This window comes from Numida meleagris, chromosome 6 (genome assembly GCF_002078875.1).
Source record: "Numida meleagris isolate 19003 breed g44 Domestic line chromosome 6, NumMel1.0, whole genome shotgun sequence".
Classification (NCBI taxonomy): Eukaryota; Metazoa; Chordata; class Aves; order Galliformes; family Numididae; genus Numida; species Numida meleagris.
Genome location: NC_034414.1, coordinates 41636533 through 41651800, shown reverse-complemented (window position 1 = coordinate 41651800; position 15268 = coordinate 41636533). Strand labels below are relative to the sequence as shown.

The window sequence follows — 15268 nt, the reverse complement described above, 5'->3', positions numbered from 1 at the left end:
TTAACCAATTGATTAAAGTATGTTAAGGATATGAAATATCAAACCAGTGGATATAGTATACGAATGTGTATGTAAATCACATAGTCAGACAAATGTTCAGAAAAGTGTTTTCTAAAGAAAAGAAATTTCACATCTCTCCTTAATGTTGTTGCTCATAAGTGTCGCTAATAACAGTAATGCAAGGTCTGTCTGAGTGAGAAGTTTTAATTTATTAGTTTGTTAACAAGCAACTTTTAAAAAAAGTTATAACTACGGTGTTTTGTATGATAATTTAATCATTTTTGTGCTTTCCAAGGCTTTAGTAGTGTTAATCTCTAATAAATCTTAGGGCCCATTAATATTATGATGTAAAAGTGATGTTAACCAGCCTGAAAAGATTTAATGTGAAAGCATACAGCATCTGTTTTAATCATTTTATAGTTTTTATGCAACTAGTTAGGGGAAGATACCTAATTAATGAGCTGTTTTGGGTGGCTTGCTGAGTTGCTTTTCCTGTGGCGCTGGCTGCAGCCTGGGCAGCTGCAGGAGGTGGTATGTTGCCACGCTCTACTCTTGTAAGCCTTCTGGCAGTGCTGCGCTCCCCATGAGGGTTAAGGCTGCAGAAAAGGAAGGACAATTGACCCCTAGGATCCTCCAGATGTGTAAAGATGTAGAGGATATCAATTTATGTTAAAATAAAGTAACACAATGGCTGCAAGTAGCTAATGTTGTATTGAGCACTGTTAATTTGCTGAGTATGACATGAGCCGTTTAATTTGCAATGAATCATCTCCTTGCAGCCACATTCTCACTGAAAAACAATGGGCATCAAATGGCAGGTGAATCTGGTGGCTATCTTAGAATTTGCAGTACATCATATTCCTAACAAAACTGTTCTGAAGTAGACTGAATAATTCACGTCAAAGAATACTGAGATAAGTTTTAGCTATCTTTTGGTTCATAAATAATCTATCTAAAGTTTGGGAACTTTTAAGACTTGTCTTCATTACCAGTTATTTCCTGAATCCTTTTTCTCAATAATTGTTCTCTCGTATAGTAGGGAAAGATGAGATTGTTGCTCAGTTCAGGATTATGAAAGGTATGTGTATACTAAAGTAAAGTATACATTTAATGAACAGCTCTTTTGATAAATCTGTGTCCTCCTCTGAATTATATTCATCTACTTCATATTAATTTTGGAATAGCATCTGCTTAATGAAGGTTTATAAAAAATGGATATGGCATATTTATCCAGGATTAAAGCACATGAACAAAATCTGTGGATCCAGGTCTAGTCCTGCTTCTGATGTTACCTAACTGCAGGAATACGTGACCACCCCCCCTCTTTTTTTTTAAATGTCCCCATTTCTCCACACATTAGATGAGTGATGACTCCAGCCTCCTTTCTCAAACACTTTGAAATTCTTAAGTGGATTTCATTCCTTGTGATTTGTCCCTGTAGCTCATGTTTCATGCCATAATCTCTGGGACCGAATTATGTGGATCAATCCTTTTCTAACAGCAGACCTTCCTTACTACTGTTTGTTATCACTTCTTGATATGGCTGAGCCCAAATTTGCAAACCGAAATCTGGAGCCTAATAACAAACTTGTCTTTTCAGCCAGATTTCTATTGTGTGAGTTTCAAGGGAAGCATGAATATTTCTTGGTTAAAAAAATATATTCATACTTTGTGACTTCAGTTTTTGTGAAGAGCTTATAGTCTCCTGATTGTATGTGCACCAAGAAGACAATGACAGCAAAGTTACACTTAGAAAAAAATTATTCAGTAAATTGGGCTTTTGGCAGAGGTTGGAGATGTTTTCTTCAAAGGCTGAAAACAATACCAGAGCACTTGGGTCCAGTTTCCTCATAAGACACTACAGAACACTGCTCCTTCTGTGTGGTTGTTAGGTGTAATCAAATCAGACAGTCTTGCATGCAGCTGTTTGGGAATATTTCTGCAGAGCTGCTGTCCTCCTGAAAAATGTTTATTCATCAAAGTGTTCTGTAAGAGAAGACTACATGACAAATTAAAAGCTAAAGGCATATAGACCTCTCCCTGACCACACGGTCTGCCCTGGGAAAACAAGAAGCTCTTCCTCTTCTCTTCTGCCATCTTATTTTAGTAAACAAACCAGTAGTCAGAATGTTGTTCCTAATTGGACTGGACAGTTATATCTCCTGATGCAAATAAGCAGCTCCGAGTGCCTCTGCGCAGCTCAGGGCAGCACACTGCAGAGCTGGGCCGCAGAGGCTCCTGATGCAAGGCAGCATTGTTAGCCTCTGATGCCCGGAAGTGCAGTGCCTGGGCCGGTGGGAAGGCTCTGTGTGACTGCTGTGTGTTCAATGGTTGGGTCCCAGTTTAATATGTGTGGAGCAAGAGGCATACGTTGTTTAAATCTGGTGAGAGCTAATAGCATGGTGGGCTTTGCGGCCCAGACTGTGAGATGCAACCACCACTTGGTCACAAGGACATTGTCCAATTCATCCTTTCACAAGTCCAATGCCCATACTTGAAAACAACCAAAAAATCAACCCTCACAAACCACCTCCCTATCCCATTGTTAGATGGTCTCCTTGAATTTAGGCTGAAACAAGCTATTCTGGGATCTACAGCCCAAACTCTGCTTCATTTTTCCTCCAAGGGCCTCAGTGTTCCCCTTCTCTGCTCAGTGCTTATGTGGTGATGCCTGGGGTACTCTGTGTAGTTCTGGCCTCTTCAGTACAAGAGATGTGTGGAGCTATGGAGGAAAGCCCAACAAAGGGCCATGAAGACCTGGTTAAGGAACTAGAGAATCATTCACATGAGGAAAGGCTGAACAAGCTGGAACTGTTCAGGCTGTAGAAGGCCCAGGGGGATCCCAGCAATGAGTACAAATACCTGCAGTGAGGCTGTAAAGAGGACAGAGCCAAGCTCTTTTTGGTGGTGTCGAGTGGCATGACGTGACAGGATGGATAGGACAAAACAGCGTCTGTTCACTTGTTTTCAAACCGTACTTATGAGATTGGGCTCTGTATTTAGTTGTGGAGGATCCTAGACTGTGCCTGTTAGGCTCATGAGAACATGTGGACAGTAAGAGTATAATACTTATTGTGACACTGAGTCCAGCAAAGATGACTGAAACTCATCTCTGTTTTAAAGGGAACTTTATTTGTTGACAAACAGTTAAAAACAAAAATACTTAATCTTGTTTTAGAGAGGAGGATTCTTCCCCAGACTCTCTTGGTTGGAGGAACATATTTTTATACAACAGATAACTTGAAGAAGTCTCCTATCTACACAGTCACATTTGGCATTCCTGCAGTAGAAATATGTTCAAAGGACAAGACATTGGATTTCCTTCCCTTCAAACTCGCAGCTACTTTTAACCATGAGATCATTTTGTCTCTAATTCATTTGTCACTATCCATTCCTGTTAAACTACCCTATAGCAAAAGTTTGGTGTTAATCTCTGGCAGCGCATGCTGAGATCTTAATGCTGACAAAGCTTTAAAGGGATAGCCCAGCTACACAGCCGTAGCAAGATGTCTTTGGAGATTTATCTTGGATATGGAAAATAGGATAGACTGGGAATCCAATCTAACCTGTTTAGGGAATGGGAAAGAATTTGTGATTGAGAGATGCACATACAGGGATGTAAGCATAGTTCTATATTTTAATGCGAATGAGTAAACAGTCAGCACTATAATAAATCTCCAAGGCATTTGATCCCAATAAACCATCTTAATCCTTAGGGCTATTCTGGCAGTGAGAGATAACTGCACAGAAGCAGAAATGTTCTTAGCATAAAACCCATATCTATGTTTATTCTGCACGTTAGAGGGTTTCAGACTCTTCTCTCCTCCTCCTCAACACTGATGTGCACTTCATCTGCAGTCTGCCAGCTCCTTACTTCACTAATAAGAACCTTTTAATTTGGATTTTTTATTGTTGCCAGCAAGGGCCAAGACAAAAGAAAAATCAAACCATAGACTAAGGCTTGGGCTGATGCTTCCCTAGTGGTATGTCCTCTGCTTCAATAATGTTTCACTAGGGATAAGACTCTCCATTTTTATTTTTTAATTAGCCATATATGTGAGCCTGTGTTGTGTGGGAGGATGTATTTCTACACCTCTGCACTTAAAATGCCTCTGAGCTGAATGTTTTTTGAGGCTATTGTCTCCTCATTGCTGCATTGTCTTCATTGTTGTCTGCACTGCAGACAATGGGCTATGGCTCAGAAATTCAGAGTCAGTAAAGTACTGAAACTTATTTAATTTGTTACCCTGACTGAAGACTGAATGACACTTCGATGGTTGAGAGCAAGAGCATGTCCTACATCCAGAAATAGATAGTTGGTCTTCAGGTTGCGTCACCACATCATATTTGCACCTCTCAACCAAAGGCTCAGTTAAAGAGAATCACTGATGTACTGGAGTCTGTCTGCTATTCAAGGCTGAGCCATATGCAAGGTGCTGTGATTTTTCCTTTTATTCTGATAGTCTTCAACCCAGCATTTGCCACTCTATTATTTCAGTCCTTGAGCCTAAAGAAGTTCCAACCCTGGTCTCTATCTCTGGAACATAATATCTGATGGTTCTGGTCTGATGCTAGTACTCTTCTGGCCTAAACTGTGAGACAGAATTGAAAATGAGACTACTATTTATAGTTCAGAAATCTCCTGACTAAAGATGAAAATTGTTCCATAAAATTTATTCATTGGTCAGTTAGCTTGTGAAAACTTTCTTGGCTGGTAAGATGAATGGCTATTAGATACCAGGCTTTGACTCAGCTCAGGGTTGTAAGTTAATTTCTGCCCCCCATAAGTGGACAATAGGGTTGAGATGTTGCATAGTATGAATTTTTCCTCACTTTTTTTCTTGAGTGTTTTCTAGAAAAGACAGTTACATTGTCTGTAGCTTGAAGGTGTTTTAATACTCTTTACCATAAATGCTAATGTATAAATGTCATTAAAATAATGCAAATGAACTTGTGTTGTAGAATCTGGTTTACTGGTGATCATAGAATTGTAGAATCATGGTTGCAAAAGACCTCTAAGATGATCTGGTTCAACTGATGATGTATATTTCTTAATCGCTATAGTTAATCTTGTGCAGTAATGATTAGGTGCATTACCTTGCTCTGTTTTATTCTTGCTGGGCTATTTCACTTATTATGTTATTGTTTTAGATGTATGGCAAAACATAGTGCTAAATAGTAAAGTATTATGTCTGGTGTATTTACCTTATATGTGTACGTTAAGTGCAGTAGCCCAGTATGTTTAATGCAATGGCCTAGCTGATGGACTGGGTTTGCTTTTACCCAGAAAGTTTATTTTGTTCCATTGTTTGAGAAGAATGGCACTAGGTGAATGGGAAAGTAATAATACATAGTGTTATCAGCTATAAAAATAAGAATTTTAAATCTATTTACTGATATTTTTCTATAGAAGAAATCTTGATATTGTGGTCGCTAAAGATTAGTCCTTTTGAGAGGCCCAGAAATGTCAAGTGAACTGAGAATCCTAGGCCTTTGGCAGTTTACTAGACACAGTGTTAGCAAGGTTTTAGGGAGTAGAAACTGCTCTCCAAAATTTACCTTGTTACTGAATAAATCTTTACAGTGCACAACATCATGATTTTTGTTCCTGATCATAATGTGGCTAATATTTTTAAAAATTAGTGAACACCATGAGTTAAAGGAAAAAAAAAAAAGTCCACAGCATTTTAAAAGGAAAAGTTTCAGAGGATTATGGAATGAGAATGTGCTCCGTTTACTTTAAGGAAACTTTTGCCATCAGCTTCAAAGGAAGTAGTATTAGGTTCTGAGTGCTTGTAATAGCTATAACCCAATTTATCCAGATAACAAGATCTTTTTTAGCTGGAATCTTGGCAACACTATGCACTTCAGTGCAGATTGTGAAAGATAATCAACCTCAACTTCCATTGACCCAGGATTTGAAGAACTGTAGTATGATGCGTAGTCTTAATTCCTATAATTAGATGTAATAATATTGTCTTGGCATTGATGTTATCATAATTGCTATAAAACTTGTTTGTAGCAAAATATTACATTTTGAAGCAGTGATTTTCTGCAGGAATTTGCAGCCAATATAGAATTTTGGTAGAAGCTGCTTTGAGTATTCAAATGAATTCATACACATATGGCTTTACCAGTGTGTATATCTAAAAATAAGTTGGCATTTTTAATAAGCAGTTGATAACCCAATACTTTCCATTCTAAAATGGTTCATTCTTAGTTTGAAAAGGGTTTATTGTCTTTTTAGAAGTTCCTGCATTTCTTTTATATGCTCTAAGTCTTTGAAAACTGACAGCCAGGTCTTTGTTTAGAGAAGATAAAGTTAATGTGAGGACTGGATGTATTCTACCTCTGGCAGCACCACAGCCAGTGTACTTTAGAGGCATGAGTAAAGAGAGCAGGAGTCTGGAAGCTTTGAGGGCTAATCTTATTACAACCATGGATATAACCCCAGGCAAGACTCTTTATTTTCCACCCTTACACACAGGAGATACAAGCAACAACTCACGAGGTAACTATAGATGTAAATTAATGTCTGTGAATCTGCAAACAGTCAAGACTAAATAAACCATCAAGCATTACATGATGCAGCAGAAGTGTTGGGGATCAAATACTTAGTGCAAATAGACCAACTGGAAGAGTCCTGCTCTTTATGCCTAGGTGAGGTTGGGATTCTGGGTGAAAACAACGATGCAAGTAAACTCTACTCTATAATACAGATGGACAAAGAGGGCTTGATTTGAATTACACAAACAGTAGTATTGCTCACACTTCTCTTCTTTTACTTTCTTGGCTTTGGAAACAGGAGCCAGCAGTGTGCAGCCCAGGCGGCCAGCTGTATCCTGGGTTGCAACAAAAGAGGAGCAGCCAGCAGGGAGGTGGTTGTCCCCTTCTGCTCTGCCCTTGTGATACCCCATCTGGAGTTCTGTGTCCAGTTCTGGGGCCCCCAGCATAAAAAAAAAAATCATGGAGCAGTTGGTGTGGGTCCTTTGAAGGGCCACAAAGATGATCAGAGGGCTGGAACACCACTTCTGTGAAGACAGGCTGAGGGGGCTGGGCTTGTTCAGCCTGGAAAAGAGAAGGCTCTGGGAAGACCTCACTGTGGCCTTCCAATACTTAGGATCAGGAGCGAAACTGACTTTTTACACAATAGTGATAGGACAGGGGGATTATTTTGAACTAAGAGGGAAGACTTGAATGAGATGTTAAGGGAAAATTTTTTACTCAGAGGGTGGTGAGGCACTGGAACAAGTTGCCCGGAGAAGCTGTGGATACCCCATCCTTGGAGACCTCAAGGCCATGTTGGATGGGGCACTGGGCAGCCTGATCTAGTGCGTGATTCAGTGGTTGGTAACCCTGCATACAGCAGGGGGGTTGGAACTAGCTGATCATTGAGGTTCCTTCCAAGCCATTCTATGAAACCAAAATCCCAGTCTTCACCAGGTGCTTTAGTATGTGCATGACTGCATGCTGCGTGTGGGTGCTGTGTCTACCTTTCCATTTGCTCTTACAAATAGCTCTTGGAAATTGTTCCTCAGAATGGAGTTCCTCATACTCTGTGTATGATCCTCCCACTTTCTATCCCTTTACTAAAGATTTCTTGTTACTACCACTTGCTTACTCTGGCTGCACATTACTCTGCCAAACTGTAAGACTGAGAACTGTGAAGTACTATCTGAACTGAGGAAATCATTTTGATATAATTACTGATGGTTTTCAGAACCTTCAATTCTCCCCTTTCCACTGTTGTTTTCATTATATAATTCAGTCTCATTTTGTGATCCAGTATTTTAACACTTTATGTAACTACTCTTGAAATGCAAGTAATTTTTTTCATAGTGTTCTGAAGTCTTTGGCAGGATTATTAAATATATTGATATTTTATTAAATATCTTTTCCAGTGAGTTTAATTTTCTCTGTGCTCCAGCCAGTGCTGTTAGGCATGGTGCCTCGCTTACAAATCACTGAAGAAAGCATGTTTAAATTTTTCCCAGCTGCTTGTCACCATGTTGAAGTTGCTTCTTTGTTGTCTTCTGTGAACAGATGGACAAGAGACACGTGGAGTGGTTGACAAAAGTTGTGCCTGGTGGCACGGTTTGCGTTTCTGCTGGTTCCGTATCATGCAGTTTCAAATGAATTTAAGCAAATAACATGCTCATACAGTTCTCTGCTAGTGTGTTGAAGTGGACTTCTTCAGGTAATTTATAGCAGGCCTCTGAATTTGAGCCCTCTGAATTTGGCTCCTGCTCTGGTGGCAGGTAATACTGTAAACCATATGTTTACAGGGATCTTGTCCACCACTTGCCTGTATTATTTCATACAGTAAAAGCCCAAGCAATTCAATTAACACTAGTTGTTTGACATTCTGTGACCGTTACAGTGACATGACTTCAATTTTTACAGGTATTTGTGTAGCTGATTTTCCCTGTTTTCAGTAAGAATTTTCCACTTAAATACCTTTAAGCCCTTTTTCAGGTGTATGCAGTCCAACATGATCTCTTGTGAGTGCACGCTCTGGTCTTCTCTCTATCCATGTGAACAAACTATAAACATCAATTCCCCGTAGACTAAAATGTTTACTGAAAATTTATGTTTGAATGGCACCGTATCTGTAAGTCAGTGAAACACGATGTGAACAGGCCCTCCAGAGAACACAGGTTATCAGAAACATTTGGAGACAGAAAATATTGCAATGTGCATGATCTGAGGAGAAACTAGAATGAGATGAAACAAACAATCTGACATAGTGTTCCATGAAGTTAGATAAGTTTTAATTTGTTTCTTAAATGACCCAACAAATGTTGATAGTCCTCACTGGTGAAAGTTTTCCAGTAAGACTTAGGCAAGACCTCCCACTCCAACCTCTTACATTTATAATGATAGCTGTAGTTGAAATTATTTCATTGCAATTATGGCAAATTTCTTCTCAGAACCCATCCAGGCAATAGTCTTTCTTCTCTTGGGAGTGTCTCTGGTCTCCCCAGAGTGATGCTGAGAGCTGGAAGCAAGCCTGTTACCTTTCCCTCTCACTGCCTTAGCTTGAATGTGAGGCAGTGGTTTGTTCATCCATAAAGTATTATCTTCTACCAACCTTGGCATCTAGAGACTTGGTGTCATAGAATAGCAACAGCTACACAGAACAGGCTGCCCAGGGAAGTGGAGAAGTCACTGTCCCTAGAGATTTTCAAGAAATGTGAATGTGGTACTTAGAGACATGATTTAGCCAGCATTGTAATGGGTCAGTGGTTGGACTTAGATGATCCTAGTGGTCTTTTCCAACTTTAATGATTCTATCTATCTGTACATACTCACAGGACATATGACTAGACTTTGTGATCCTGGAGGTTCCCTTCACAGTGATAGCTTTAAAAAGTGTGTGTTTAATTTAAAATATATGCCTACCTTCAGCTTTAAGTGTTGAGTCACATCCATTAATTATAATTAATGTGCCTTTGCCTTTGCTAGGAGTTAGCAACACCCAGTGACTGAATTTAGGAGCAGATATGTTTATTTTTTAATTGTTGTGACTAAACTCTCTGAAGACTATTTTCTCATTTCTTGGGAAGTAAAACCAGCCACCCAAAGCAACTGTAGAGAAGAGTAGCCTCTCTGCCCTTCTATCCCAGTGTGTAGACAGGAACAGAAGTACCTGGAAAATGAACCAGCTACGAAGATTACTCATTATTCCTTTCCTGTAACACTAGAACTGGGAAGGATGGAGCGTGTCTGTGCTCAGATCTTCACAAAGTGTTTTAGCATTTGGCCTTGGGAGGTTGTGAAGAACCTCTGCAATAAGCAGAACAGTTTCTGTGATGTGCTGAACAGTTTCAGGAAGACTAGACTATGTATCTCATACAGGGATCATCAAAAAGTGAGATGTTGCTTACCTGTAGAAAAATGCTGAGAGAAGCATCTGCCAAGCCTTGGTCCTTGAAAAAAGAGCTATATTCCTAGCTGAGAGATCATGGTATGGTAATTGTGTCTACTCCAAATCTTACAGAAATTGGAGCAAGTCCAACAAAGGGCCAGAAAGATGGAGAAGGAGTTGGAGCATCTGTTGTACAAGAAGATGCCGATAGAGCTGTTCAGCCTGGAGAAGAGAATGTTCAGGGAGGGGACTGTTATAAATAGTGTATAAATTGCAGATAGAAAGAAGACTAAAACAAGCTCTTTTCTGTGGTGCTCAGAAAAAGAACAAGAAGAAATGGTGTGCATCAAAACACATCTCATCTGAACACAACAAAAAAGCTTGCTTACTATGAGGGCTGCCCGAAGAGGTTATGTAATCTGTGGGGATATTAAAAGCATAACTGGACATGGTCCCTGAGGTCTCCAAAGCTGGCTCAGATTTGGAGAGGTAGAGCCTGCAGTAGATGATCTCCAGAAGTCCCTTTCATCCTCAACAACTCTGAGATTTTGTGATCAGCCAAAACTGCACAATAAGCATACACCTTTTATGCAAAAATGAAGCCTCCTTTCTGATACTTTCACTTAGCCCAAGTAACAAAATGTTCATTACGTGATATTTCATTAGAGAAAATCAAAAGGAGTGGCTGTAGTCCCAGGGTTAGGGTACTTCAGGCTGAAATTTCTTGCTTCACGTAACATTTTATAATCGTGTGAAGTACAACAGGTTTGAAGAAAAGCACTGAGGCAAAGATATCTTTTTTTTTTTTTTTTTTAGAACATTTGAGAAGAGATTGTTGTTACATCCAGACCTAGATCTTTCTCATGCCAAATGACTGTTACAGTACTGGGAATGTTAGATACCAGTCATCACTAAGGAATGTCATGATTTTAGGAGAGGGACAAATGCGAAGAGAAGTTTAGACAGGAACTTCTGGTTTAGAGCCTTGTGAGGGATCTATAAGGTGTTAAAACATGATTCACAAAAGAACTGAATATAGTTAAATGAAAAATACATATACATGAATATTCTCACCCATGCAAGCATTGCAGCAAAAAAAGAAAAAAAAAAAAAAGAAACCAGAGAACTACTCTTCTACCCACTGTGGTGATGATAGAGAGTGGTATGAAGTAGACTCTACTCTCAAGTTGAATTTATGCCTTGCAAAGGAAAGAATTAAGATTCATTGGACTAAAGACAGAATAACAAACATGATTTTGTAATCTAGTGATGACTAGATATCGTGTGGGATACTTGCATTAGAGAATGATTTTCATATTTAAAGGGTTAGAACTTCCCTTAAGTCTTTTGGAAATAAAAAACCGGCAACATCCAGGGCTTTGGGAAGAACATTTTATTGCTAAGCATATCTTTAAACAAAATGCAAATAAGAAAAGAAAAAGAATCAAAAAAGGAAGAAGAAAAAGAACGATGAAAAAAGCAATAACATCACAATAACTCAAATAAAAATTCTTAAGATCGTCCATAAAGCAACAGGGATATGGTAGAAGCCCACATACAGAAATGCACATGTTCCCCAAAACCGTCCAATAGAAACTTACACAAAAAAAGGAAAGTGTAATTGTTTTTTTCCTGCTAACTTAAAAAAGGAAAGCAAAAAGGAAGGGTAGAAAGGAAATCATTTCACAAGACTCCAAGACTCCAAGAACAGCAATCTTTTACAGACATCAAGATATAATCAACTCTATATAGTTTTGGCCAGTTAAATCATCTAAAATCGTGCTTTCATACCTTTTTAAAACCTGTCTTTTTTTCTTTTTAGTATAAAAAATAAAAAAGGAAAAAAAAGCTCAACCTCTCACACACGCACCACACACACGTACACACTGAAAATATTTGTTAACATGAAAGCGGCTTCTCTAAGTGTTTGAGAAACCTGTTTGTTTGAATTTAAGTTCCCACGTGCGTGTGTGTATTTGATGACACTTCTTCAAAGTCAAATATTCATGCGACTTATAAACACCAGCAAGAGTAGATTTCTAGACCTAAGCAGCTGATTAGTTTTCATCTGTATACAGAAAAAGTGTACATTTCTGATATTCCAGAGTTCTCAATCCCTCTTGTTTTTTGTTGGTTTCCTCTCTGTCTCTCTTTCTCCCTCATTTGCTTTTTTTTCCCCACATGACAGGCATGGCCATCAAACCACCTGGCTATTTTTCTATACAGTAAGATAATCCGTTTCACAGTAACTGGGAAAATGTAGAAACCAAACAACCAAATTAAATCAGTTAAAAACAAAAGACATTCCCAATTTAACCATAAAACAGTATATACACCTTCAGGATATTCATATAGAAATTATACTAGCAAAAAAAATAGTAGTAAAATATGTAAACAAACTTTCAGAATTTTTTTTCTTGACACAGGTAACTGTGACAAAGCTAAAACACACGCTTTCTTCACATTTTATGGTTTGCTTTTGTTTTCTGTTTCTTTTTACTTTGTTCTTCAAGAACATTCTCGTTCCACATTAAGACCATAACAGAACTTCTGTTCCAGTCGTCCCATCAAACATACCATGATAAATATATCTGTGTGCATATATATATAATATTATTAAATTCCTTTTTCTTTATTATTTTGTGTGTCACAGCAGCTTTATTTTCTTTTATATAAAAGAGAAGGAAAAGAGAGAATAGGGCAAATGGAAAGACAGAGATGATCTGAAATGTCAAGCTACAAAATTAAAATATTACATATGAAAAAACAGTTTCATGTCAAAAAAAAAAAACACTATACATTTTTGCATTCTTTTACAAGTGTTTAACTTTTCATACACTTTATGGGTCTTATCACAAGTTGAACTCCAGTGGTCTCTTTCTGATCTCTTTATTAGACTGATTTATTATTTTTTTTGCATGCGTTGCAATCAGTCACAGAACCAGAACCCGGAAAAAGGCTCCTTTATTTTTGCATGGTATATTTAGCTCAGAGTGACTGTTTCTTAAGCATTCTTTTTTTGAATCTTCAAATCTTCTTAACCATAGTTTGGCTGTGCTAATGCATACTAAGTGATGTTCTCAAATAATGCTAATAATTCTGATCAGAACAGACCCAAACCCATCTATTCTTCAGTTCATTTGCAAATCCTGGAGGCAGATCCAAGGGGACCAGCTTTCCATGATAATTTTCTTCATCAGCACCCATCACACACTTTCACTGCATTGTTAGCAAATAACTTACTGCAAGACGACGGTTTCTAGAGACAACACAACCAGATATGCAGAGTAAACACCATGAGTAGCTTTTAAGTTCATATATGGCAATAGTCTCTCTTTATTTATTATGGATTTTTTCTTTTCCGAGATTTCTTCTCAACACATATCCCTGGTTCATGCTCCCCACCCCCACAACATTCCTCTCCACCCTTTCCTCCCACACCCGAAAGTAAACAAAATCAAAAATAAAACAACCCAAGAAACCAAACCAAACCAAAATCCAACAATCTCCAAAATCATTTATTCCCCTCCTCCAATCTCAAAAAATTATGTGTGCTGGACACAGCCAGATCAGTTTGTTTGGTATTTTTTTGTTGTTTAATAATGTTTGCATTTTTTTTCTTTTTCTTTTCTTTCCTTTTTTTTTTTTTTAAATAAGTAAACTGAAAAATTATTGATACAGTCAGGAATCACGAACATTGTTAAAGACTCACTTGGAGATATGAAACAAGTAAGCCATGAAGTCTTCTACTTTTGCAGAAAGTTCAGCGGAGGAGGAGATTTGGAGACATCCAAGTTCACTAACAGGGCAGAGCTGTATGCGCCATCTCCAGAACGCTAAGTGTGCTTTATAATACATTAGGGCAGAGTTTGCTGACTCCAAGTGATGACTGAGACATTAACAGTCACTGCTGATATTTTTTTTTCCCAATACTTTTTCCCACAAACGATATGTCCTAATCTCGTTCACTGCAATGGTTCTGATAGTTAAATCTCATTAAGTATTTATATATTTATATATAAATAAGTATTCTTTTTTACACATAATACTCTTTGTCCTTGTTTTTCTGTTTCTTGTGGCCACTCTTTGAGCTCTGCTGCTTCTCCTTCATGAGCGTGCCGTTGCTCTGGGCTGAGTTGCTGATGTAGTTTCGCGTCTCGTCCACCTGATAGGACCCCTCGTCCCTGTTCCTGTACTTGTACATGGCGTACAGGAGGATGAGGATGCAGAGGGCGGCAGCAGCCACAATGCCGACGACCATCCCCGTTGTGCTGCTCGACTCGCGGACCACCTCTGAGGCCCCCGGAACCCGTCTGATTCCTGGCTCCGTGGGGTTTGCTGTGGGCACATTACGGAACATGGGGGAAGTGATTAGCGGGCTCTTCAGCTTTGTGCTGTCTAGCTCATAGGCAGTGGGCAACGGAAGCAAGACTATGTCAGGCTGGGGTTTGAGCTCACGGTTATTCATTTTGCCGGCTGGCAATTTGGGTACCATCCCAGTCGAGGACGAAGCTGTGGAGCGGATCAGCTCAGGGGACAAAGACGTGGTAGTAGTCCTACCAGTTTCGGAGACTTTGTTAGGTCTAAAGTCCTTGGATTCCCACTTGGGTGCGTGTGCTTTGTAGCCACCTTCGAAGATTGAAGTGGAAAGACTCTTATCTGTTACCAAGGAGAAGGTGGTGTAAAAATCTTCATCATCAGTAGGGGGTAGGTTAGAGTCAAAGGTTTCCCCTGAGCCATACCCAGATATCACCAAGCCATCATCATCACAACCATCGCTGCCTTGGTCCGACAAGCAAGGTAACCCCGCCTCAGAGGTCATGGACAGGGAATCTTTGGTGGTCTCAATAATGGTGAGGAGGGGGCGAAAGGTAGGGGGAAGTGTAATGAAAGGTGCACGAGTAGCAATAGGAGGGATATCTAAAGGGTCTTCTACAAGTAGAGGAATAACTAATTCACCTCCTGGGATGGAAAAGAGAAGAAAAAAAACGTAGATTAGTACATTTTACTGATACAAGACACCATTTTCAAGTCTCTTATGGGCAGTACAAGGATTTGGGCATTATGAAAAAGTGTCAGGGCTCAGATTTCCTGCCCAGCTACACTACCAGCAACTTTCCTGGGGGTTTCTTTGATTCTTGCCTCCCATTCTGCTTCTGACATTGATCAACCGTGTGTTCCATTTTCTTTCACTCTAGCCTATGCTAGGTTTGTATAGTGAAATGCTATACATTTTTGGAAACTCAAATTTTTGCTTTTGAAGATACTCTCAAGTGACTCTGTGGGCATCAGTTTTTGGCGCTGATCTTTCTTGAGCAATTGGTTTCAAGACTGTCAAAATGAACTATTTTAGACCACCAATACAGCAATGTTCTCAGAGAGATTTTACTGTTCATCTTA

The 15268-nt window shown here is 39.1% G+C and overlaps 1 protein-coding gene across 3 annotated transcripts in view; it reads right to left on the bottom strand.

Moving 5' to 3' along the window:
• The window catches only part of NRXN3 (neurexin 3), a 1003017-nt gene continuing 987755 nt past the window's right edge, over positions 7–15268 (bottom strand). For all 3 annotated transcript variants that reach the window (XM_021401765.1, XM_021401766.1, XM_021401767.1), the window contains one exon: positions 7–14830. In XM_021401765.1, the coding sequence (XP_021257440.1) occupies positions 13905–14830 (926 nt within the window). In that variant the 3' untranslated portion in view covers positions 7–13904. The remainder of the gene's footprint in view (positions 14831–15268) is intronic.